The 25,895-nt window shown below is 44.5% G+C and overlaps 1 protein-coding gene across 3 annotated transcripts in view; it reads left to right on the plus strand.

Annotated features, from left to right (window-relative positions):
• Positions 1 to 1,688: 1,688 nt before the first annotated feature.
• Positions 1,689 to 25,895, plus strand: part of LOC144137868 (cytochrome P450 3A6-like) — a 29,113-nt gene continuing 4,906 nt past the window's right edge. Inside the window, exons 1-13 of one of the 3 annotated variants that reach the window (XM_077669881.1) lie at positions 1,689 to 1,930; positions 4,001 to 4,097; positions 8,676 to 8,728; positions 9,762 to 9,858; positions 11,114 to 11,239; positions 11,904 to 12,153; positions 13,599 to 13,729; positions 14,423 to 14,534; positions 18,638 to 18,725; positions 19,746 to 19,854; positions 20,697 to 20,785; positions 21,997 to 22,137; positions 22,946 to 23,111. In XM_077669881.1, the coding sequence (XP_077526007.1) occupies positions 1,872 to 1,930; positions 4,001 to 4,097; positions 8,676 to 8,728; positions 9,762 to 9,858; positions 11,114 to 11,239; positions 11,904 to 12,153; positions 13,599 to 13,729; positions 14,423 to 14,534; positions 18,638 to 18,725; positions 19,746 to 19,854; positions 20,697 to 20,785; positions 21,997 to 22,137; positions 22,946 to 23,111 (1,518 nt within the window). In that variant the 5' untranslated portion in view covers positions 1,689 to 1,871. Of the gene's footprint in view, positions 1,931 to 4,000; positions 4,098 to 8,675; positions 8,729 to 9,761; positions 9,859 to 11,108; positions 11,240 to 11,903; positions 12,154 to 13,598; positions 13,730 to 14,422; positions 14,535 to 18,637; positions 18,726 to 19,745; positions 19,855 to 20,696; positions 20,786 to 21,996; positions 22,138 to 22,945; positions 23,112 to 25,895 lie in introns of those variants that run through there. The other 2 variants (XM_077669883.1, XM_077669882.1) reach the window with 2 other exon arrangements.

A 25,895-nucleotide genomic window follows, 5' to 3' on the forward strand; every position in this document is an offset into this window, starting at 1 on the left:
TCCGTGCGCATAGCATTTACAATCGCAAGAAATCCCACAAGCATCGGCAGGATTCAAACCTGTGTCTGGTAGACACAGGCAGAGTTAGTGTTAGTTGTATTACCCACTGGGCTACGACCGTGAGCTACTACCCGAGAGTCAAAGGCTTACTCCCTCGCCTTAACGGTGCGGAGTACATTACGATATGTCCTTCCGCGTCCATCCGTGCGCACACCACCATCAAGCGAAAATCTGTGCGGAAACTACCTAAAAGGGAACAAGAACACTCCAAAACACTCGAACTGAGGCACAAACATAACTTAGCAACGAGTAACGCGCAATAACACCGGTGTAGTCAGGTTGTGATCAAGTTGTAATACACAGTCACTGCATCGAACGACGCTAGATGGCGCTACGCATAAACACGAGATGGTGCCACGGTGAACCGAGTATATAAGCGGGTTCTAAAAATCACACACCCTTGGTAAGAACTATCCCCAGTGCTTCGCCCACTGATCGAAACAGAGGTGCGATAAAGTTCTTCAGACCAGTTAAGTCGGCTTAAGTGCTTTGAAGACGAAAGCCTGGTGATACCTCCTAACAGCTTATTAACCTATAGTTTTAACTTATTAACTTATGGGTAGTAACTTATTGTTTACTGCTACATCGTACATGAGGGTCTTCGCCTTGTCTCTCGGCGCTCTTCTTCTCCAGCACGACCGTCTTCGCGTCTCTTATTTCGCTTTCACTTTAAAAAGCGGAGCTTTATTGCTCTCACTGGCACCGTTGTACGCCAATACGCCCTGTATGAAAGGCAACTTTTTCTGATGATGATGATGATGAGTGATTGTGGGTGAAGTGAAAGAAAAAAATCAACTACCCTTCTGTTTAACGACGACGATGGGAAAACGCGAAGCTTCAGTCGTTTAATTTGTTGTACTCGAAGCATGAACGCGAATCTTTCCGGTGATGGATTCTTTGGTTGGCCAATCCAAACCAGATTGGCGCGCAACTCCAGAGTAGCACATACTCGCAGTGTGGGATTGGCTACCGTAATGTGTAGACCGCGTGCGGTTCGTTCAGAGGAGGAGCAGGCTACCCTAAGCAACGTCAGCACGAGTGAAGCTTTCCGCGACCTGATGAACGAGTTCTACCGCTTGAAAAAACATCACCTGGCCACCGTCGCCAAGTCTGTGCTACAGACGTTGAAGCGCGACGAAGACGAGCAGGAAGACCTTATCGTCGGTGCACTCAACGTTAGTTTGCTTCAGGTGCACGCGGAAGACATTACGCACGACGACTTCCTCTGCACGGCAGACGCTCTCTGCTTCTCGGAAACATGGTAGGACTGCACATGCTTGCATATCTGAAGAGTTGAGGGTATAAATAAATTCCTCTTGAGAGTTTTGCAATCAACCTGATTTTATAGTATAGTCAGTCCATAGTCAATCTCGTAAGAAACGTTTCTAGGCATACGTCGTTGTTTTTTATTTTTTTTCTACTTATTTGAACGCATTCTGAGCCGGGGCTGGTTTGCCTCCTCTTCAGTCCCCTGAGATTCGAGAAAACTACGGGCATTAGGTGTCAACGCAAGCTGACGCGGCTTCGAATGGTCCTTCCGGGAGGCGCGCTCTCTGCCAGGGAGAACTCATCCGTCACTTTCGTGGTGATAAGCTTATCGCGGACACGCTGTCATTTTCCAGCTTTGCTTTCCAGACGGAGAAACTCGATAAGGGCCGCTTGGCCCGATGCTGGAGTCGGTTGTCGGCTGCGTGAATGCGAGCAGGCTGGCCTCGCGTCAGTCAGTCTCAGTGTGCGCGTAGTGGAACCACTGGCGCTCCGATGTGACGGCTCTCAAAGACGTATTCACGAGCGAACCAAGAGTCAAGAGCATGGTGGTGGTGGAACTGTGGATCGCCGTCTTCTTCGCGCTACTCACGGCATACGCATGGTGAGTTCGTCTATTTATGGTTAGGATACGTTTTGACGCCATTGTTGACAACAACCTCCCTCGAAGCTTTCCCTGTAAATCTAGTGCATACAAGGTGAGGCTAAGGTTTCGTGACAACTTTTGTCACGAAACAAGTGAGTAGAATAGGCCTCACTTTGCCTTTTTGTTTGTGCGAAATAGAATCTGACGTCGGGGAGAACTACGGGTAGTGGAATTGGAAACGAGCGTCGGGACAACCGCGTATAGGCCTCACTTTGCCTTTTTGGTTGTGCTAAAAAGAATATCTTCCCCAGGCTTTTTTGATAGACTGTTCAAGTGTAAGGTAGTTCACTCCGTTAATAATATTTAGCGGAAGCACGTAGAACAAGAAACTATCGAAGAAGCTGTACTTCAATTGCGCAAAAAAAAAAGGAACGAAGACTAAAGCGAGACAACACGACACAGAGCGCACTTTCAGCAAACTTTATTAAAGTACAGCACGTATTACCAACTCGCCCAAGCCTACAGGTTATCGAAGAAGTTTCGTATCGGCACAGCATCCGGCCGCATGCGCGTCATTCACTTAGCAAGCGTACGCACATATGAATGAGCTGCCATTGTCGTGCTTGTGGTGCAAGCGGAACCCAAGACATGTCCAGACTGTGGTAATGATAGTGTGAAATTGTCAGGCGGTAACATAAAGATATAACAAGGTCCTGTTTAGCGGAAGCCCTTACCAACTATCTACTCAAAAGGCATTGCCAGCAATACCCTTGTCAGGACGACACAGTGCTGAACTTGCCTAGCGACCATACAACTGTCAATTTCATTCCTTTTGCACCTTGGGGAGATTTTCTTTGGTTCTACGAGGTTGTGGCAGCGAAGTACGTGCTCAGCCTATAATACTTAAAATAAATGTGGAATATGGGGTCGTCGTACTGAAATGAGAAGCTACTAGTTGACCGAAGACAGAATGCCTTCGTGTAATGCTGTGTCGTAACGTATTTGTTACTGCGTTGGTTGAACGGGTGGGGACACTCGTTCAACGTACAAGTAGAAGCAGCGGGGCTAACTCTGTAAGCTTGGAAAAAGTCTGATAATTGACCGCCTAGGATGATTCTGCTACCAGTGATTACGCCAAGTCATGAAAAATCATAACCAGAAAATTTCGGGCGATAATACAATGCACATATTCATCGCCAATTTTCGCATTCCAAATAACAAGGTTCCCAGTTTCCGACATCAGACGTTGTGGAATGGGAAAAAAACCGCGGGCGTGAGTCCCTTTCCTAGGTTTGCGGCATTTAGAAAGACCTTTCTGTCTATTCTTGGATGGCACGGAGTGGTACACTTTTGTCGCGCAAATAAAATAGCAATACTAATATTTAAGATCATAATATTATTTATCGTCATTATCATCATCACAATCATCATCAAAAATTGATGACGCGAGGTCCGCTGTAGGTACGAATTTGTGAAATTCAACCTATTTACAAACTTTCCGTTCGTATTTTCTGATGTTGATACAAAGGATAAGGCATACTTTATAGTATTTACAGTTATAGAAAGAAACTCATTCATGCAAGTAAACTCTCACGCCCTAAACCTTAGCTTATGGTTTTTGACATCAGTAAGATGTATATTTATTTAGGAGAACCTTGAATGTTCTGTTGAAATATCCACTCCGTATGATATTTTAAATACGAGCAAATTTTTTTCTTAGGATATTCAGCTCTTCTGATCGAGAATTTTTGATGGGTGGCCTTTTCTGAGGCTGATGAAGTGAGCTATAGGAATTCGTAGGACCTGTAATATTTTGCAATATTTTGCTGTGTTTTGCACCGCAAAATATTTTGCGCCGCAAGATATTTTAGGTTAGGTTGAATTGTGCAGTATTTCTGCTATTTGTGCTATATTCATGTTCACATTGGAACCGTCAGCAGCCGTACTGCGTGAGAAGTGAGAACGATTACTAATTCTGTTTTTCTTTTATGAAGCTCTTGGACTGGACTGTATTTTTCTTGTGGCGCGTTCTACATTTTTTTTTGCGGCGCCTCTAAAATCCACGTGTTTTCAATCTGACATATTTAGGAGGCGACGGAAGCGATTTCAGTTGTTCAAGGAACTGGGGATACCGGGACCAGAACCAAGCCTTTTTTCTGGAAACACCGCCGAAATATTGGAGAAAGTAAGTGTCGCGCCCACTTTTCTTGGCCTTTGGCGAGTACTTAGATGGGCTGAGGAGACCTTCGTCACTGTCACGGCCAGGAAGTGGATCAGGTTACCGGGGCATCTCATGTTAATTTTCATTGCTTCTCTAGGAAAGCTTGCCCGCCACGTTGTCCGCTCAGCTTATCGCCTTCTGTCAAGCTGTCTGGCATGCAGATTGCGTGTCGTCTTCCACATTCACAATTTAGAAATCACGTCCGAAATTTTTTTTGGCTGGAGATTTATATTTGAGCATGCAGAAAGTTTTTGTCTTTAAAAGCGGTCCTTGTAGGAGACGGATAAAATACAACGCGCATATTGCAGACATCTGAACTAATACAGCCGTTATTTATTTGTTTATTTTGACATACTGCCAATCCCATCAGGGATTTTAAGTACACAATAGAGACACATACATCGCAATAGAAAGGACACAATAAAAATTAACAGAATCATATAATTTAAATTTTTCGGACCAAGAAAAGCATAAAACAAAAGAGTAAACATTCGTTTCATAAATACGTATTTTTACGGACGTGGTAACAATTTGACGGATGGCTTTCTTGAATTTTGGGGCACCCGTCGAGCGAAACCCTTAGATGCGTTATTTTATACCGCGTCACAGCTAGTGAAAAAGAAAGTTTCTCCGGAGCTTAGGCGTCATCGAACCTGAGCGGTATTTAAAAGCTCCTGAAGCAAGATGCAATCTAAGAACATCATGAAAAGTGAAAATATTTGTAATAAAAAATTGTAACCAACAAAAAATCTTGGAAGATAAAATTATAACGACATTTATTCAGTTCTTTGGATGCTTTACATTGATTTTAAGAAACGGATCGAGTTGGCGCGTACTTTTTTAAATTATCTGCAATTTATGGAAACGCAGCAAACGGTTAATAATCTGCGTTCTTCAAAACATTGTTTGACACTCAAGCTTGATTGTATATACTCAAGTAAAATGGAGAGACGAGCTAATTGGTGAGCATACATTGTGGAAATTTAAACACGAACGAGAAACACGGACAAGCTCCAGCGTCGCCCTTCTTACTTGTCCATTTTCCAGTTCACGCTTAAATTAAAACGTGATTGTATATGCGACGTCCAGTTCATCCAACCCTTTCAAAGCTATCCCATAACTCAGCTGGAATGCCAGCCTATAGCTGTGTCTGCTTTTTCCGACACCCGCTGCTTTTAAGGGCAGATCACTTCAGGGGCTCTCCTGGTCGCCGTAGGTCGCTCGCTAGACCCAAGTAGAGCCAGACGGCGTTCCGGCGTAGCGGCTGTCGTCGCGGCGTAACGCAGAGGCTTCGAAAGCCAAGCGGTTTATGTAGTTATAAGCGTTCGAAACTGGTGAACCGCTGGCGCTTGCCACACATATCCCCGTTGTTTAGCGCCAGGAAAACTGCGGGTACATTGGAGGCAAAATATGCGTAATTAACCGGCAGCGACCGCGTTGATTTAGTTAGGAACGCTCGTCGGGTTGGTTTTTACGATAGTAAGGGAAAAAAGTGGCAGTGAAACGCCGGCACGCACAATCGCAAAAAGAACAGAAGCAAACACAACAAGAACAGTACTCCCGCTGGCGCAGTTTCAGACAGGGGGCCCGCTAGTATTAAACCAAGGGTATAAAACATAGGTATATTAGTCTTTTTTGGTAACATGACATATCATCACCCCGCTACAAAGGGGAAACCAATAGAAATCATCATCATCGTCATCGGCGGGAAATTTGAATTGCATTGGGTGGTAGCCGTGAGCGTACAACGGCGCTACAGCCCATTATGGCGAATCGCTGCTGTGAACTTCCGACAGCTTTGACAGTGAGTGTAACGGAATTAATTTTTTTTTACTTTTTATTGGTTTTTTGTTAGACATAGAAGTGACGACAGCGACGGCACCACCTTTTTACCACCACCGGGTATTTAGTGTTGTATGGTTGTACAATTGTCCCACCTGCAACTCAATTTTTACTGTTTACACTCAGTAGCCTGACAAAGGGCTTCTCTGCACACACAGCTGTAGTGCTGTAAAGTAAGCTTTCAAGCCGGATAACGAGAACAGTTTTCACTCTAGTAATGATTTCAAGAAGATAGGCTTTCTTCTGCGACTTAAAGCCCAAAATTTTGGTCAATCTGAACGTCTGTCTGTCTGCTCTGGATTAAGCTTTCCGGGCAAAAGAAAAAAATTGAAGTTCATCTCTCGTTCATAGGAATCGGTAAAACACGAAAGTGAAAGGTGCCTCCACAGAAGCAAATGAATGTTAAAGGAGCTTCCTTCATGTGCGAACGGTTCGCGAGCCTGACCCCTCCAGGGGAAGTGATGCTGACACGCAAGAAATAAAAAAAACCGGTTTATTCCGGGACGACAAAAGCAAAAATGGCATGCACAGAAACAGCAACTGGAAACACAAAGGTCATGGGAACAATGCCACAGCAGAGTATGCCTCAATTCCCGCTCGTCCCCCGTACACGAAGGCGCTGGCATCGAGACGCCAACTGTCGGCGCTCATTAGCGCCATAATGCGCTACTTTGATTCGCCTCTCCTTGACGGCAGCACCATCTGAATGAGTCATAAGGAAGGACATAAGGCGCGTTCATAGAGCTGCTCACGTCTCCACTCATAGCGCAGTCGGTAGAGCGCCGCGTAGCCCCAGTTGCGGCGAGAGGGCTTGAATCCGGGCACCTCAGCGTCAATGGCACTTTTTCTGGCGACGTCACTTCCCGGACGGATATGACGGGAGTGAGATATTCGAGTACCCGGGAATAGAACACTGTCGTGTTAAAAAGAGGGTGAAATACAGTAAAACCTCGCTAAGTCGGCCCCGCTTACTTTAGAAAATCGGATAATCCGAAATATCTACTCCCTCCCTTTAAAAATATACCTTGCCCTATATCCGCGGACGTGCGTTATTTCGGCGCAAATTTACGCGCGCACGGGTTAATTCGGACCAACGCCTCCGAAGTTAGGCTTGAGCACTACTTTGTCATAGCTGATGACGTTGTTTTCGCCGGCCAGTTAAGCGATGACAAGATCCTCAACAAGATCCTCGCTGTGCCGGATTAGGCGTCTGATCAAGAGGAACCATGCGACGTCGTTTTGAAAGAGAAGCTTGGAGGCTCCATGCGATACTTTTGCTCTGCACGGATGGTCGAACGTCCGAAAACTTGCGATAACCGCCCAGCTATCCGCCAAAAATGAACTAACGTCCCCACTTCTTCGCAAAGTAAAAGTGCGCATAAAAGAATTGCAAATCTGTTGATTTGATCGGTATTTCAGTAATTGGATTTGGATAATCCGTATATTTTGTTTACGCTGCAGAGATCCGATTTATTGAGCTTCCCTGTGCAGGAAAAACCCTTTCAAAAATGCTAAACCTGGTACCATGTTTCATACATGGGAACATTGTTGATAAAAAAGAAATCGTCTGGTATATTTGAGACAGAACATCAAGATATAATTAGTACTCACATTTTTATTTTAATTGAAAATAGATGTGCTTGATTTTTTTGATATAAAGTTAAAACACACTCGCCGAAAACAATATTTTGGCCCCAAAATACAAAAAGGGCTCGCGCCGGAAGATACACCTCGTGGCGGCTTTCCTAGCCGTACATTAATCAAAGGTTCTACAGTAGAACCCTGCTGTTACGTCTCTGGGACTTACGACTAACCGCATTTTACGACGGATTACAGTGGTCCCGTCAAGCTCCCCATAGAAACAATGCATTAAAACCCCCAATGATATGACGCTCGGGTGCACGGGGTCGGCTTCGTACGACGGACTCTGGCCCGGGTAAACCGGTATTTTCCTCATATTTTACACCGCTTCGACACCTCGTCCCGACATTCTTTATTCATAACCCCCGTTTGATGTTGCTTAATGAACAAAGGTCCGTAGGCGGGCCAGACCTATTGCGGAACAGACGCAAACAAGCAGGTGAGTACTCACTTGCAGGAGCAAACCTGCGACGGCCCCACGCGGCAGAAGTACGACAACGCGCCAACTGCGAGAAGTCGAAGTTGATGTGGGAAGCGGACCGCGAATTCGAAGCTCCCGTCGAGCCGCCGAGGGACACGGAACGCGCTGAATCACGCGAGAACGCGCTAAATAAATATAGTAGTTTAAATAAGTTCACAGCCCTCCCGTCGTGTGAGACCGTCTACTGGGAAGGCATTTATCCACACCCTGGTCGTACGATACCCCGGTCATACGACGCTTTTTCGCGGTCCCTTGAAAGTCGTATTATCGGGGTTTCACTGTAGTACATATTGAGCGAGCTGTGGAACGTGCGAACGATGATTTAAACTGGGCAAACTTCCACCGTGTTTTTCGCGGGCGTAGCCGGCGGGTGGGTAAGAGCGTTAGATGTGGGCGTGCGAGAGAAAAGAGGACTTTTCGTCGCAAAGGCGGCAAAAGACGAGCTTCGCAGCGTAATGAGGATTTACATGCCATTTTTTGTGCTTCTTTAGTTTTCTCTTCTCGGTGGTCGTGCACAGTTTCGATTAATTTTCCATAATTTTGTAATAATAAATGCCTGCAACGCTTTCTCGTTTCAGGGGTCCGTTCGGGCTTTCAGCGAATGGACCAAGAAGTATGGGAATATCGTGGGGTAAATATTTACGGCTTCTGAGGAGGGAACGGACGTGGAACGCCATGTCATGGTATTAGAATAAACTTGCCTTGGGATGAATACCGAAAGCTTCCTGCCAATTCCAACGGTACAAATTCACTTTATGCGAACAGAAAACAAATACGAATTTAGGCAGGGCCACTCAAAGCTCAGGAAGCTAAATCTGCGAATCTCTCACTGCCCCCCCCCCCCCCTTCCGCTATGGTATCTGAACTTTCACCTCCTGAGATCTGCCCGAAACGTTTCGTTTTTTACCATGGCTGATCGCATATCCATCCTAATATACGTCAAGCTTTTTTTAACAAAGCGAGCGAGAAGGCTTTTGTATTTTTCAACGTGTAAAACAAAGATCAGTCATTGAAAAAAAGGATTCGCCAAATCCTGCATACTCTGCAGTGTTTTGAAATAAACTAAGCTAGTTTTGGGTTCGGTGAGCCTTCCCTTGAATGGTCGCGCGAGTAGAGTGTACTGCTCGAGCTGCTTTCCTGTTTCCTTGCACGCAGAAAGTAAGTAGCGAGGCTTCTCTTAAACGCAATGTCGGTTAGAAGAAAAAAACGCAGCCGTACTTGGTATCATAACCGCTGATCGAATTCGTTCAGGCCGACACGCGATAAAGCGTTCAAAAAGGAAATAAAAAACAAATCGGGAATTTTCACGGCAGACGAACTAGCACGTGCTGAAATATGACATTAATTTTAGCACATGAAAGTGAGCAATATTTTTTTGCTTTATGGCAATAAAATTGGCTTTCTATATACATGCTTGAGTGAAATACGTGTTGCTTATAAAATGGCAGAAAAGGAAGGTTCTACAAAAAAGTGGCGCGTAATGAGTTGTTAAAAATAGCTATTAATAAGGCCAGTCCGTCCTCTGGCAACAATGTAGTAAAATTCAGGAACTTCTCATATCTAAATGGGATGGTAAAGAATTGCTGGGAAAGTATTTTATACTACGAGCTGCCATACTGTTATTTATAGTACAGTGCAAATATTTACTGTGCTTGTCTTCGAAGGTTCTTTAACGGCGGGACACCAGTTCTGATTGTCAAGGATACGGAACTTCTTCAAAAGATTCAAATCAAAGACTTCGGAAACTTCGCAAGCCGGGGCGTGAGTATGCGTAAAGCAACCAGCCATGTAGAGACTGATGTCATTTTCTGAGCTTTTTGAAGAACAATATTGATTAGTAATATCCTAACTATTTTAATTTTTGCACAGGAACTTAGATCGCATGCTACTCTACGCATGGAAAATAGGTTTCTTCAGGTCCTTATGTTTTTATTTCAATTTCAATTCGAAACCTTAGTATGCAGCCTTTGCTTACTGCTCACTTTTTTGAACAACATATAATTAGAGATGGTTTTTTGTTATAGCTGCGAAAGAATGTTTAGGTGTTTGTTACAAGTCTACCATGGCTAACAGGGCTCAAGAAAATATGCTCTTACGCATGACGTGCGTGTGGGTTTTAGCTTCCGTGGCTTCCGCGGCTGTGTTACGAGGTTTCAACTCTGAATACCCTAAGGGGGTTGATTTCTTGCGCATTGCGCAGCGCACGCATGAGGGATGATCCTACAGGTTAGGCTAATTTCATTATCAGGGGAAAATACTGACGTAAACTACAGGTGGAAAAAGGTAAAGAATTTATGGAAACTGTTGATTGATCGTAGATAAATAACAGATAATATTTATTCAGTCAGCTGCTTCATTCTGCCATTTGCTTTACGTGCTCTTCTATGTAACCAAGAACGCTGCAGTATACAAAACCTGAGCGAATTGACGGGACAAGAGGAGATAACAACACGAGAGCTGTTTATTGTTGCCAGCACTCGAGTTTTTGTTGTCTTCTCCACTCAGTCCAGGGCAGTTCGCAATGTTCCATCATTACGAATCTGTTGCAACCGACCGATTTCTGGGCCGTTTTATATGAAACTAGGCAGAAAATACTCGGGTTCGATTCCCGGCCGTGGCGGCCGCTTTTCTGATGGAGCCAAAAAGCGAAAATGCCCGTGTGTACGAGATTTTGGCGCACGTTAAAGATCCTCGTGGTCGAAATTAATCCGGAGCCCTCCACTACGGCGCGCGCCATCGCCTACTCTGCGTCGGCGAGTTAAACCCTACAATCAATCAATCAATCAATCAATCAATCAATCAATCAATCAATCAATCAATCAATCAATCAATCAATCAATCAATCAATCAATCAATCAATCAATCAATCAATCAATCAATCAATCAAATACTTGATGTAGGCAGGTAACGTACATTATAAATGACAGATTTCTGGGGCTCAGTTGTTTAATGTCAACCTGCCACCAAAAAACGCTTGGGGCCATATTGAGCCTTTATCATGTCTTGCATAGTGCAGGTCGTGTCTGTTATGTCTCGCCATCACCGCCTTACAAGGACGAGCTTAACGAATGCCCCCAGTGAGCGATGGAAGGAAATGCGGAGCCTACTGACGCCAGCCTTCAAGTCAAGCAACATGAAACGAGTAAGAGCGTCTTGAGACTACGCGTCTCTGGGCTGTTCTTGGGGGTCAGAATGGTGCACCTTACTCTGCGTTGTTCTATCGTGGAAATCCACGATAAAGCAGGTGTAGCAGCTGTGTGAGATCATCTGGTTTACATCCAGATTCTAACCTCAACCCGATTTTTTTTATATCGGGGGTAGTTTTTGTTGGTTTTGACCTTGCACGCCAAGTAAAATGCCAGAGCAATCCGAAGTATCACATAGTCCTGCATTTTGTTCCTGTATGTTTGGCTGAAGTCGTTTTGGGTAGGATGGTGTTTTATTTGGAGTTGTGGAAACTTAAATGTAAAAGTTTAAATGTGGGTCCAATGAACTTTTTGCAGTCGTCTAAGAATGGTAATCTCGAAGGCTCCAAAACAAAACTGAGCTTAGCGGTGCTTCATTCTACGCTTACAATTTTATGTGGCACAATTGGGACTTCAAAAGTTCGAAAAGAACTATTGCGCAATAGGTAATAATCTGCAATGGCGGCAACGATGTAAAGGCCATGCAGACGCAGCAGTTGATTTGCTTGACCAGGCCTCAAGAAAAAAGAAAACGTTCAGTTTTGGGTGGAGGAAGATGTCTTTTTATTATGTAGTAATTGATTTGTGTCCTTACGGAAGTATTTGTTGCACTGTTCGCAGATGCTGTCACTCGTAGAGAACTGCGCGGATACATTCATGGAAGTTCTTGATCAGAAAACGGAAAAAGGAGTCGGCGTTGAAATGCGCAACCTTTTCCAAAAGCTCTCCATGGACATCATCGTGCGATCAGCGTTTGGCACAGAAACGGGAATACAAAGAAGTCAAGGAGATTCAGCCGCTGACATGCTCATGGCCTCTATCCTTAAGAGCCTTGGGCAGTACCGCAACGGCTGGTTAATGTATTTCGCAAGTAATATGCATTACACTAAGCCTACAAAAGTTTGTTTTATCAGTCATGTTGTTTCCTAACGGTGCTTATGTCCTTAAAGGAGCCATGAAGACAAAACACAAGTTTGGTTCATTCAAAAGATTACCTCGTTAGAATAATACTGATACCACTTTTAACGTAAACTTCGCCCAAATAAGCTACATAATTAGGAAACAAGGAAATGGCCATGCGACCCACTAGCTTATTTCCAGGAATAGAGCCTATGATGAGACACCAGCCAGCTCAGCGATTGGCGGAGGGCGGCAAAAGCAAACGTAAATTAGGCAGAGCTGATAAGCTTGGCGAACGAGCTATTTGGGATTAACTTCAGGGCATATTCTTTTTAAAACCGTAAGAATGGTGGGACAAACGGACAAACAGGGGAAGTTACGAAAGCATACGTAAACATAGAAGTACCGATGCGTACTGCTGTTGGTACTGCGCACACTATGCTTGGTTTAGCTGCACAGGACTGCGGGGCTTTGGGTTTGTCTCAGATGACACTGGCCGATTGACGCAAGCAATCGTGTCTTACGTGGCCATATTTGTCGAGCTAACACTATGTTACACGAAACAATTATTTTCTCCCTGAACAAAAACAAGCTAGGTTTATATACGGTCAAAAACAAACCAAAGGCAGAAAACGGCTTGCTACGGTATGGTGGCGCCATCTAGGTTCGCTACGGGTAAACAAAGCTTCCGAATCACCTGCATAGCGGCTGGTTTCTGTGATTCATTACAGACCACGAAAACGCACGATATAGCGCGAAAATCAAAATTTTAACTTAAATAACGAAGTTCTCATTGAATAAAGCATCGTTTGCATTCGGACAAGTGCTGGGGGCACTATAAAACACGAAACCTTTCGAATAACACAAACCTGTATTTTGTCTTCATGGCGCTTTGCAATATTCTCGCATGTAAATAAATTAAGCGACTGCTGCATGCCGCTAAAAAGTGTCGTGTAAAACAGATATCTGTTGGATAATCTGTCGGATGCTTATATTCGTTGGATACGTAAGGTGCGCTGAACCTGAATAAGCTCAATAAAAAAAAATGCGTAGAATGTCTGGGCTACCCTTATATGTCGGAAAGATTTACCCGCGGTTTAACTTGGAGAAACGTTTCTTTGTTGCATTAAAAAAAACTTTTAGTTTTCATCCTAAAACGAGCCTGACAACGTAAAATGTGGATCACTGAAAGTCCAACATGTTATGGGCAAAAATCTAACAAAGGGGCAGGGCAGTTGCATTGAATTTCCTACACGTGGCTGTCATTAATAATCTAAAATATACAGGCTTTCAGAAATAATACTCGCTGCCGGTTACTGGAGGTTATAACTTGCGAAAAGGAAATGATCGATACTTTTGACGCTGGCTGAGAAAAATGCTTGTGAGTTTTAAGGGGTTGTACTTCCCTTTCTGCAGACTGTTTTCCTGAATTGAACTTGCTCTGGAGACTTGTGCTTACTTGGGGCTCCCGTTCTGTCAAGACCCCTGCCGACGTCGTCAACAACAACCTGGCTTCTATCATAAATGACCGACGAATGGACAAAACGGTCAGTTAAGTTTTCTTTACTCAGAACGCTTCATTAGCGAAACGGTTTATTATAGTAACTGAAAAGTGTGCCAAAACGACATGTTTATGTGGTGGTTAGAATTTTGGTAAAACCTTTTTAAAGGCAGATTTAGATAGTGCAACTTTCACTTCTTTTCAATATTTACTGAATAGCGAACGATATGAGGGCAAAGAATTTGCGTAAAAAGGCGCTCAACGAAAAGCGTATTGCAATCCATTTAGCTCCACCCTGATGTGACTAACCTCACATAAACTCCCCCAATAGGCTGACATCTTTTTGCTGCAGGGTGTGTGCACATGTCAGTATTTCTGCTCATCAGGTTAACCTTATTACTCCCCCCCAAAAAGAAAACATGGCTTTACATGTAGTGGCAATAGAGATTTGATATAATTATGCGTCCCAGTGTGCTGGCATACACTGTTGTGCGGGCCGTAAATTTTCGGCACATTAGCGTCGACTCGTTCAATTGGAAATTCTCTTGCACGCAGTCACACCGTTAATGTAGTTGCTATCAGTAGCCGCATCTACTCCATAAAACCACTTCCATTACAAGACAAACTTATCCAATAAGCATAAGCATAAAAAGGTGCAAGAGATACTTTTGCTTCACGCATTTTAACGATACAATGTTTTTGTGCGGCATATTAAGCGTAATCGCTGTGTACGACGCAGGCGGAACGTGAAGACCTGTTGCAGCTAATGCTGAATGCCGTGGACGAAGCTGACTCACCCATTGATGTCCAGCAGCTAACTGTGCCTCACGAAGACGACGTTATTACGAAAAGTGAGCTGAACACTTAGAGAAAAGAACTGAGTGAACAGTGACATATTACGAATCACAAAGCGTTATTTTCTGGAATATCATGCAGCAGGACAATTAGGTTCACCTTGTGGCTGCAACCATTTGCGAGAACGCGGGATCGAGTTTTGACGAGGCAGCCTTTTCTCTATTGAAAGGGGCAACGTGCACGCGCTTGTGTAGAGATTTTGGCGTTCGTTAAAATTGTCGTCTGGTGGAAATTAATCTGTAAAGCTCCAATGCGGCGTAAATTGCAGTGAACATGCTGGAAAACCGGTATGGTGGAACGCAATTTATTTGCCTTTAGAAGGGGAGGGGGTTGGGGTAAGGAGGCCCGGACTCCGGCCCAGGGGAATCCGAGTGCCATGAACGCGGCCTCTGCTCGGCCGACCAGTAGGAGGTGGTCCTCGAGGGAAGGGCTGCCCAGGATAAGCCTCCAAGGCCTAGGAGCATGACGGACAACCCTTATGGGCTAAAAAAAATCACGATGGTAAACACTTTTATATATTGTCGCTGGCTTTAAACCCACAGTTGTTTAGCCGGGGTCCTTCAAGGCGACGACCAGATGAGTAGGGGCAGTCGGAGCCTTTTCGGGAAAGCTCAAGCACAGGGTTCCAAGCACGAGCACCAGAGCTCTGAATGACGATAATCAGAGAACATGCGCACTCAACCACTTCTTCGTCGCCACCGTCGCCTCTTGGCGCCAGTTTTAAGAAACACGTGACAATATGCATGGTGTTATCGCACGTCACAAAAACAGCTTGGCCCTAAAAGTAGGCCTTCAACTTTTCAAGGGTGCTAAAACTGCGCGTGAGAGACAAGACAAAAAGCAAGGGACAGGACGGGCGCAGACTCAACTAGCTTTTCCACATGCGCACAAAGCAGCCAGTTTTTCCCCTTTTCCTTTTCTTTATTAATGCGCCATCCTGTTCAAAAATTCAAACTCACTTCCGTACAACATAAGAGAAGCTTCGCTTACCCAATTTTCATGGTTTTTACAGGCTAAAAAAGGCTTATATCAACTCGCGGGTGACTCGTTCCCGGCTTCTGCTCAGCACTTCGTTTCGTTCAAGAGCGGCTTACATGGCTTGTGTTCACAGGGAATACAATGGTGTGGAAGATGAGACCCTGTTTTGTTTTAACTGCGGAGTGCCTTAGGACCGCACAATGTCCGTCCGCGTCGATGCCCATATCATTAATCGCAAAAAATCACACAGGCACCGACAGGATTCTAGCCTGTGCCTGGTAGTCCAGACAAAGTTAGGGCCAGTCGTCTTACCCATTGGGGCACGACCGTGAGTTAGTAACCGAGTATCAAACGGCTTACTTGCTCGCCTGTAACGGTGCGGAGTACCTTAGGACTTCCCAATGTCCGTCCGCGTCAATCCGTGCGCAAACCACCATGAAGCGAAAATCAAGCGAAATTCGATTTGACCCGTGAGTTGCAGTTTAATTTAGGCAATAGTCAAGGTGCAACTCACGGCTAAAATCGAATGACGATCCGGCCGAAAATCGATGTCACTCGGGGCGCAACTTAATTGTCATTTTGAGTCCCCGTGCTCCGCACCCTCGCCATCACCCAGTGAGTGAAGATGCTGCAATTTTTTCATTGATAGCTAGCGTTTCTCTCAAACGGTCATTGACAAAACGGCCAGTCTGTCCCACATATACCTTCCAGCATGTGAGCAGTATAGAGCATACAACCCCAATAGCGCATTGCATAAACTGTGTGGCATGCTTCTTTAGGGATGCTGTGGCGTTGTTTTATCCTTTGAGGATCTTGGGGAACAAGCTAGCCAACTTGCGAGGGGCAGAAAACACTACCGGCACTCCGTGCCTGTTGGCTGCACTCTTCATGTTGTGTGCCACTCTGTGGAGATATGGTAATACCACCGGTTTTTTGCGCTTAAGAGCGTCACCCGCAGGGGTTCCGCTGCACTTGACACTTTGCAACAGCGACTATGGTCTTGATATGCCGCCGCTATCAAGACCATTAAAGGGAATCCAGCCTTCAAAGAGCGCTTACGAAGTCCTGCCACCACAAGGCTCATGAATTTTTCGTCGCCCAGTTGTCTAGGTTGATGACGGCTGGCTTCCCTTTGATGTTCTTGATAGCGGTGGCCGAGTCGTTGTTGCAAAAGGTCAAGTGCAGCAGAACCCGTGAGGGTGACAACCCTAAGCGCAAAAATCCAGTGGCATTACCATACGTCCACATAGTGGCGCACAACATGGAGAATGTAGCCAACAGGCACGGAGTGCCGGTAGTGTTTTCCGCCCCTCGCAAGTTGGCTAGCTTCTGCCCCCAAGTTCCTCAAAGGATCAAACAAGGCCACCAAATGCCTAAAGATGCATGCTACACAGTTTGTACAATGCGCAGTTGGGGTTGTGTACTCTATACCGCTCACATGCGGGAAGGTATACGTGGGCCAGACTGGCCGTTGTGTCAATAACTGTTTGAGGGAACATTAGCTCTCAATGAAAAACAAAACAGGGTCTGATATTCCACACCGTTGTGTTGCCTGTGAGGACAAGCTATGCCAGCCGCTGTTGAACGAAACGAGAATGCTTAGCAGAAGCCGCGAACGAGTCTGCGGCGAGTCGATAGAAGCCTTTTTTATCCGTAAAACCATAGAAATTATGTCAGCGAACCTTCTGTTGTATTCTTCGGAAATGAGTTTGAATTTTTGAATGGGATGGTGCATTGATAAAGAAGAAGGAAAGGAAAGAAACTGGCTGCTTTGTGCTCATGCGCAATACATGGCATATATTCATGTTCGTTTTTTCAATAATTATAGTTGAGTCTGCACCCGTCCTGTCCCTTGCTTTTTGTCTTGTCTCTTACGCGTACTTTTCCCACCCCTGAAATGCAGTACCAGCTATCCTCACAACACGCTGTACTAGGCCTTATACTTTACTAGACCTTTTTCTCTTCGTACTTACGCATTTTTAGTTTTGTGTAAACCACTACCACAGCCTTCAGTTTAGAAAAAAATTAGCTTATCCGCGAAAATGTATGCTTCGCACAGTATTGAGTTCACTTTTGGAGCCCCGAAAACAACACTAAAGAGGCCATGCAGACCAAACACAAATATGGTTCAGTCGGAAGATTGCCTCGTTAGATTCATACTGACACTACATTTAACGGAAGCTTCGATCAAATAAGCTACATAAGTAAGAAAAAAAGGGAATGACAATCATTTCCCACAACAGAACCTATGATGTCATATGTGACAGCTCTGCGATTGGCTGGGGCCGGCAAAAGCAAACGAAAATTAGGAGGGCTATAAGCTTGCCCAACGAACTATTTGAGTTTGCATTTAGGGCGCATTCTTTTTATAGCAGTAAGAATGGTGGGGTTAATAGTGGAGGTTACTGAAGTACACGTAAACATAGAAGCACCGATGCGGACAGCTGTTGGTACTGCGCGCACTATGCTGTTTTAGTTGCACAGCACTGCGGCGCTTTGGGGTTGTCTCATACCAAAGTGGCTGATTGGCGTAAGCGACGGTGTTTTACGTGACAATATTTGCCGAGTGAGCACCATGCTACATGGAACGATTATTTTGTACCTTAACAAAAACAAGCCAGGTGAAAAACGGTCAAAAACAAAGGCAGAAAAGGGCCCGCCACGGTATGGTGACGGCGTCGAGGTTGACTAAGGGTAAACAAGGCTCGCCAGCACATATGACATCATTGGAGACGTCACAAGAACACGAGATTTGGCGGGAGACTGAAAATTTAATTCAAGTTGATAAATTTGTCAGTGAATAAAGCATTGTTTGCTTCCGAACAAGCGCTGGGGGCAACGCAAAACACAAAATCTTTCGATTAAAAGAAACTTGTATTTTGTCTGCCTGGCCCCTTTAAGCGTTGTCCGCTTTTTATGCACGCAAATATCTGTTTTGTAACAACAAATACCCAGCCTACACTCCGATTCTGGGCGAACCTCACCGCAACTTTTCAAGAGGGGATTTACTCAGCACCGTAATTCCTATTGGGCATTGCTTTATGCCACCCACGAATGCACTCTTGCACTTTACATTCAGTTTTTGTGGCGCGTTGTAAATATCTGTTGTATATGCTTCCAGGTCCCGATAACATTCCTGTGATACGTAAGAGGCGCTTCATGTCCACGACGGAAGTCCAGTCTAATGCAGTCATGTTTCTTGTGGCTGGGTAAGTAGCCGACATGGAAGCTTGTGCTAGTTGTTGCGGCAAGTTGCGCTAGTTGGTGTAGGTAGTTGGTGCAGAGTAAACATGAAATATTTAAACTCTTCTAAGTGTGATATTGGCGCGATAATGTACATTAAGGTCTTCATATTCAGCTGTTCCAAACATGGTAATCATAAAATACTACCCAAAAACACAAAACATCACCTGTTGGTTCACACAGACAGTTTTCCCACTTTGCTGCATGTAACCGCTTGTGAAACATACCTCATAATCAAATTACGTGTACCAACTTTCCGGGATCCATAGCCTCTGATTTATGCAAAATGATGTGTCACAGAAATTGCAGCAGTAAACTGGATTCTTCACCCTGGCTTGGCACCGGCAAAGCTTTTACGTTTGCCGGCTCCAGTTGAAGGGCTGGTCAAAAATACAAATTTGGTGTGCACAACTTAGAAACATTAAAAGCAGAAAATGCAACAGTATAATTTTTTGAACTGTCAGGTAAGTGTCATAGAGCTTCGTTCAGAGATGCTTATCTGGTGGCCAGGTTTTTGCAGGAAGTGTGGCAGCCAGCAGGAAATATCCTCACTGATGGTGCACATTGATATACAATGCTGTAACGTTTCTACAATAACAGGCTTTATATATTCCTGGTATCATTCCTGGTTTTTAGTTTTTCATTGAAAAAAAAAGCTTAGCGAAGTAATTCCGGATATGTTTAATTAACACTTTGGGGAACTGAAAAATTCACTCTGCATTTTTTAAATGAAGTAGTGCACGAAGGTATGTCAATTACCTGTACGACAAGAATCATGTACACATAAAATATGGAGGTGCTAGTTAAACGACAATGGTAAAGCAAAATAGAAAGGCTTTTCGCCAGCCCCGGATAAAACATGTCTCCATTAATGCCTCTAGTTATAGTGGTTGATGACACTAATTGTGCAGGCACGTCAAAAAACATGGGCAGCTTGCAGCCAAAGTGCACCCCACACATCTTGAACAATGGCTTGTATTTTTCAGCTTTGAAACAACCGGAACTACACTTTCGTTTACGTCGTACCTCTTGGCTAAGTTCCCGGATGTACAGGAAAAAACGCGGAAGGAGATACAAGCTGCTATAACTGAGCAGGTGAGCACTTCATTTCAACTTCGTTAAGGGCCATGGGGTAATACATACGTGTGTCTTTGTATTCATCTAAACACGATCACATAGGCTTGCATAAAGCATAGTAGGGAGATTTTGCTAAGCAAAGAATAATATGTTGTAACACCTAACCAACGTGGCTCCAATAGATAGTAACAAGACGCACACGGCACAGGATTTAAATCGTCGAGGGGAAGGTCTCCTACGGGAAGAAGTATTTACAAACGTACAGAGCCGACTATTCGACTCCGATAAGTTGTGCTTCAGTAGCCAAGCTACCTTGAAGAAAGCATAAATTTGCAGCTATTTATGCTCATGCTCTCGTGTGCTTCAGTATCTTCGAAAGGATTACTTGTTCTACAGTATATTTAATTGCTTCAACAGTTTACTGAAGCATTGCCTTGAAAAAACAGGGGTATATAGCAAGCCCATTTCATTCATTTTCAACACTTACTGAGTTGCTTACGAAAACTGAAAACAAGTGAAATAATAATGCATGTAGTGAAAGGTCGTTTCAGTGTTAATTGAGGCATTTGTAATTAGTGCCCCTCGAGTGTAACTTGAGTCGCTTCTCAAAGCGGCTACTCTGTGCCTATCAATGAGACTACCGCTATGGATTGCATGAGGCGTGCACTGTTTACGTAGAGTAGGCACAAACATTATACGGCATATGCACATGTTCGTCGGCTCTGTTCGGTCCCTGGGCTTACATATTTTACGTTGCAGATTTCAGTGCAGGAGAAGTATGCACGGCTTTTGGTGCTTCACGACCATTATTGTACTCAATGTCTGTACTCATGCATCCTACTTTTATCTCTCAACTTTAGGGTGGTTTAACCTACGACAGCATATCTAAAATGCGGTACTTGGACCAAGTTATATCCGAGTCACTTCGGATGTATCCAGTCGTGGTGGGGTAAGTGCCCTCTTTTAGTAAATACCACGCATGTTGATTATATTTGTTCCAAATTTTGTGGCAGCCGTGAGCTTGAATAGGCGCTTACGGATGCCTATAAAAATACTTGTTTGCCCTAAGAAAGATCTTGATTGATTGATTTCTTTGAGAATTTCCTTAAGTATAGGGTTTCTGAAAATCAGGCTTCGTTCGCGATGCTTTCGCTACAAAAACCATTGTTGTAGTAGAAGTTTATACAAAAAGTATTTGAGTGGTTCCGACAAATAAAGTCTACTACAGCTACATATGTTTTTTCTGCCAGGAACTACACATTTTTATGCTTCTTTTGTGCGTGCACCTTAAAATGGTGTTTCGCAAGAAATTGGAAACTGCCGCAAAATCGTAGCTCTGTCTTCTATGCAGTAGAATATTATCGTGACCCACTTTCACCCGTGAATTCTGTTCTTAGCTATGATAGCACCCATGTATTTGAAAGAACAAGTACGATATACTCAAAAATTGGCAAAATATTAACATGAAATATTTCAGACTTTCTTGCGAGAAAATTTGAATATTTCTGTTCCGCGAAGGAATATCCCTTGCGTATGTACCAACAATCTGCGTTGGATACTTAAATGTTGGTAGTTATGCGTGCTGTTCAGTTTTGGTCTAATTCGGTGCTCAATAAAAATACGTTAACAAGTTTTCTGTAATGCTATTAGGATATATTAGGCCGTGACAGCTATAGATTAGGGGTAAAGGATGCATCTTATGGGCTATTAACACTCTTACATGTTGAAGCACAGTGGTCTGTGGTGCTAACACGAAAACATTTTGAGAAATACACGGAAGATTCCCACTGAAAGCGCAATGATATCTCCTTAAAAACTGTGAAATTTAACAAAAAATACATACTACAAAAGATTTCTATGAAGCATATATTATCAGGGGTAACACCCAACAGTGTTCGTATTACGTAGGCTTTTTCACGTACTTTTTGCTTAATTTCGACGTTTTTTGTAGATCCCGGGAAAAGACAGTGCTTAATTGCATTTCCAGTGTGCATCTCCCTTCCCCCCCCCCCCCCCCCCCCCCCCACCGCTTCTTCCTGCGTGTGCATGTCGGTATCCCTAACGTCCCAGTGTTTTTCTAGTTGAAGAATTTCCAGCGAAAAGACATTACATTTTTTCTTAAAAGCACAGTCCAGCACATGACCATGGATGCCATTGCAGGTTCATAACTAGGCAGTGTGAACAAGACTTCAGATACAACGACCTCACCATTCCCGGAGGGCTTTCAATTTTGGTTCCTGCCTATCAGCTGCATCACGATCCAACGCTATGGAATGAGCCTGAGACATTCTGCCCAGATCGGTATGACATGTACAAGTCCCAATAATAGCATTCCAAGAACAAAAAAATTTAGAGTACACCTAAGCACCCCTTATGATGAGTAATTGCAGAAGCAGAGTGTCCAGTGGCCGAAATGTGTCCCCTCATGATTACCATTACGCTTATATTTCACGCCTTTATCACCTTCTCTCGGTTACTACAACTTGGTTGATATCCGAGTCCCTTTAGCCAAGTGGAGGACATTCAGTGGAGACGCACCTGGCTAAAATGTGTTCCCTAGGTCTACTTTGATTTCCCAAGCTGTCGTGGTCATGCAGATGCCTGCCAGACTTACATTGCAGATGACTGTACTTTGAATGAATCTCGGACCCAAACGCCCATTATTTTAGTGTTAACTCAATGATGTTATTCCCTTATTGCGTCAGCCGTCTGTCATTTTTGGTCCTGTATGGATGCACGGATGACAGACTGTCTATGTTTCTAGTTAATTTACGATTTTGTATTAATGTATGAAAAATGCAATGCCAAATACTTCCAATTAAAACGAGCAATCTTCGTGTTTTTGCCAAGCGCTCGAAGCAAACAAGCGGTGAGCGAAAAGAGGAGAACCAGTATCGCCACTGCATCGGGCTATGGTAGCTGCTGTTTGCGTTCAAGTTGTTGCTTAGACAAGAGAAGCAATTAGTGCTCCCTCCCATTAACCTTAACTGTTGGACACGACAGCCATGAATGTCTACCTATATACCTACCTACCTGCACAATCAACTAGTTAGGAGCTTTGTTGATCCTAATGAATTCTTTTCAGTGAACGTTCACCATTTCTACCCAGGTTCAGTTCAGAAAACAAAAGCAGGATTCAACCAATGGCGTACCAAGGCTACGGAAGCGGGCCAAGAAACTGCGTTGCCATGAGGTTTGCCCAGCTCGTGTTGAAACTCACCTTGGCGAAGCTGCTGTTGAAATATCAGCTAACACTGGATGTTCAGCGACACAAGGTAAGGTCGCTCCGTAGCGCCACCACGCGACTTTGAAAGTGCCGACCAACAAACGTTTGTAGAATGCTTTCGTGTTGTGCAGCAACCCCTGAAGATTGATTCAAGCGCTGAATCGTAGGGAATCCAGTAGCAGAGCTTTCTGGGCTGGTCTGTCTGGCCTCTATACTCGGGGACAACATTGTGTGACAAAGGGGAGAAAGCTATGGGGCGAGGGGAGAGGGGGACCTAACTGCTCTGTGTTAATGCGCTGAAGTACTTCTCAATGAATCCGTTTCGGTTTCAGTTTCGGCGTGGCAGATACACATTTGATACAGTTCATTTGTTCCACTGAGCTTTGTCGTTGAGGGCGCTGAACCACGATCACCAAGCATGCAGGTACATTAGCGTCTCCTTCGCCACGCTTCGCTTGTTTTTAAACACAAGCCCATGCTTTCACTGGCGAACTCAGACCGACCGTAAACTATACCGCCCAACTCTGTGTCGCTCTGAAGTAAGTGAATTATGTCAGCGCTGCAGTTTTGACGGCATGTGCTGATTTGTAAACTCTTCTGGAGCAAAAAACTGGGCACCACCACCGGCATGGGTAGCGTACTTATATAGCGCGGCCTCGGTATACCGAAAGCGCAGCACGCACACACGCTTATGCACGCGCTCGCTCTCGCTAACCGAACGGATTGAGGAAACGACAGAGAGTCCCGGTTGCATGAGTCTAACTTGGGCGCACACTTTGCAAACCACTTGCGTCGTTCATTTTGACAGCTGTTGCTTCTCAAGCTTCTTAAAAATCCTATGCGGAGAAAGAAGTGGCCGTAGGCCACGGACGAGGACACCATCTTTTTTTGGAAGAGAACCATCGCGACCCCAGTAGCGACAGCCGCACTCAAAAAGAGATCCGATATTTCAAAAAATATTGCTCTCTGTTTTGTACATTCCAACTAGTAATCTAGTGGCGTTATCAACAAAAGGATAAAATTTAAGAATTATGTATTTTCGAATTTCTTAGGTTACACCCAGAAAATTATTTTTGTTGAACTACTCCCAGGTGCGTAGCGAAACGGCGTGGTTGGGCTCTGCAGCCTTGACTGTATCCTTGTTCATTTGTCTGCAGCCTTGTTCTTTTAGCTGATAACAGAGCGATATGCAACGGCTCATAAATATTAGCGGTCAGGAAGCCAACGACCTCGGGTTAAATTTCAGCGCAGAAAAATCGGGAATAATGGTTTTTAATGACACTAGCACTCACGCACTGTCAATCCAGCATGTCGAATTACCCAAAGTCAAGGAACATAAACATTTGGGAATGTGCATAAACGAAGGGGATAGCTACGTAAGAACTCAAGTGGAGCAACTTGGAGGTACCTATACATGAAGTGGAGGTACCTATACATGAAAAGCGTATACACGCAGTGGGTAAACAGGACTACAATGCTAAGAATGAAATGCGGAACAACAGTGAAGAAGCCAAGACAGCCAAGGTAACCAAAAAAGAGGCGAGGCAGATAGAAACAAATAAATAGAAAGAAGAATGAAAGCTGGAATTTCGTTAGAGGTGTACAAAGCTGATAAATTAGACATCCGAAAGGAAAATTTCTACGATAATTCTAAAGGCAGTGTTTTGCTTTTTGAGGCTGGAGCAGGTTTCTTGCGAACCAAGAGCTTGGGGGGGAAGTATATACAAAATGATGGGGTATGCGTGGTCTTCGGAAGGGAAACAGAAACAGCAAAAACTATGCGGCACATAGTGTTAGAATGCGAGGTATCCATCCAAATCTAGAGCGAAATATTCGGCTTCCTAAAGCCCTAGGATTTAAGGGTAGCACAGAGGGAGTTAACTTCATGGCTCTCGGGGCAACGAAGAGAATATTGGAATGCTGGTGCACGAAAAGCAGAGAGGGGAGTAATGCCTAGGAAAGCTAACACCTGTAACAGAAAAAATAAGCATTTTGTGCCAAATAAGTTTTTGTGCCTGCCCTAAGAGCAGCGCTAATAAACGAAGAGTGTAAAACACAGGTATAATAGTTTCTTTTTGGTTTGTTTTGGTAAGCTGACGCGTCAGCACCCCGCTACAAAGGGAATACCACTATCAATCATGAACCATCATGCATTGCCATAGAAAGCTGACCCCGAGCATCGTTATTTAGCACTTCACACGTATCCGCTCGCATGCGCTTACGCACGCAGGCAGGCATGCGCGCGTGCACGAGCCCGACCCGACGCACGTACGCATGTGAGCAGGCATGGGCGCATGCAAGCTCGCAAGCGCACACAAACGTGCACACGCACGGGAGTACTGAAGGGCTTGGGGTACATTTTAGCATAAAAAAGGCAACACAACACAACACGGGCACCGACGAACTACTCAGAGAGTGTTAACACGGAAGGAAAATATACATGAAAAGCGTTAGCGTCAGCGCCGGCGCCCGCGTTGTGTGTTTCTTGCGTCTTCCCGTCCTCTGCGCTGTTTTTTTATTCATGACTTCGTGTAGCGAAAAAACAAAAACGACAGAGGACACAGGGCACAAGCCCTTGTGCCCGTCGCCTCCCTGTGTCCTCAGTCATTTTTTTGGCGCTACACGAAGTCATGGATGACCGCTACCAACTAGCCCAAAACCAAACTCTAATAAGCTATGTTTTTTTATGCTAATGTGCACGCAGGCACACGCACGCACTCACGCACGCACTCACGCACGCACGCACACAATGCCATCCGTTTTCCTAATAAAATTCCTATAAGGTTCCACGAACCGGGTACGGCCCATGAGACATTTATGTACTTTCACTTAA

The sequence above is a fragment of the Haemaphysalis longicornis genome, unplaced genomic scaffold, assembly GCF_048455015.1.
Source record: "Haemaphysalis longicornis isolate Haplotype H1 unplaced genomic scaffold, Haemaphysalis longicornis Haplotype H1 scaffold_5, whole genome shotgun sequence".
In the NCBI taxonomy this organism is placed as follows: Eukaryota; Metazoa; Arthropoda; class Arachnida; order Ixodida; family Ixodidae; genus Haemaphysalis; species Haemaphysalis longicornis.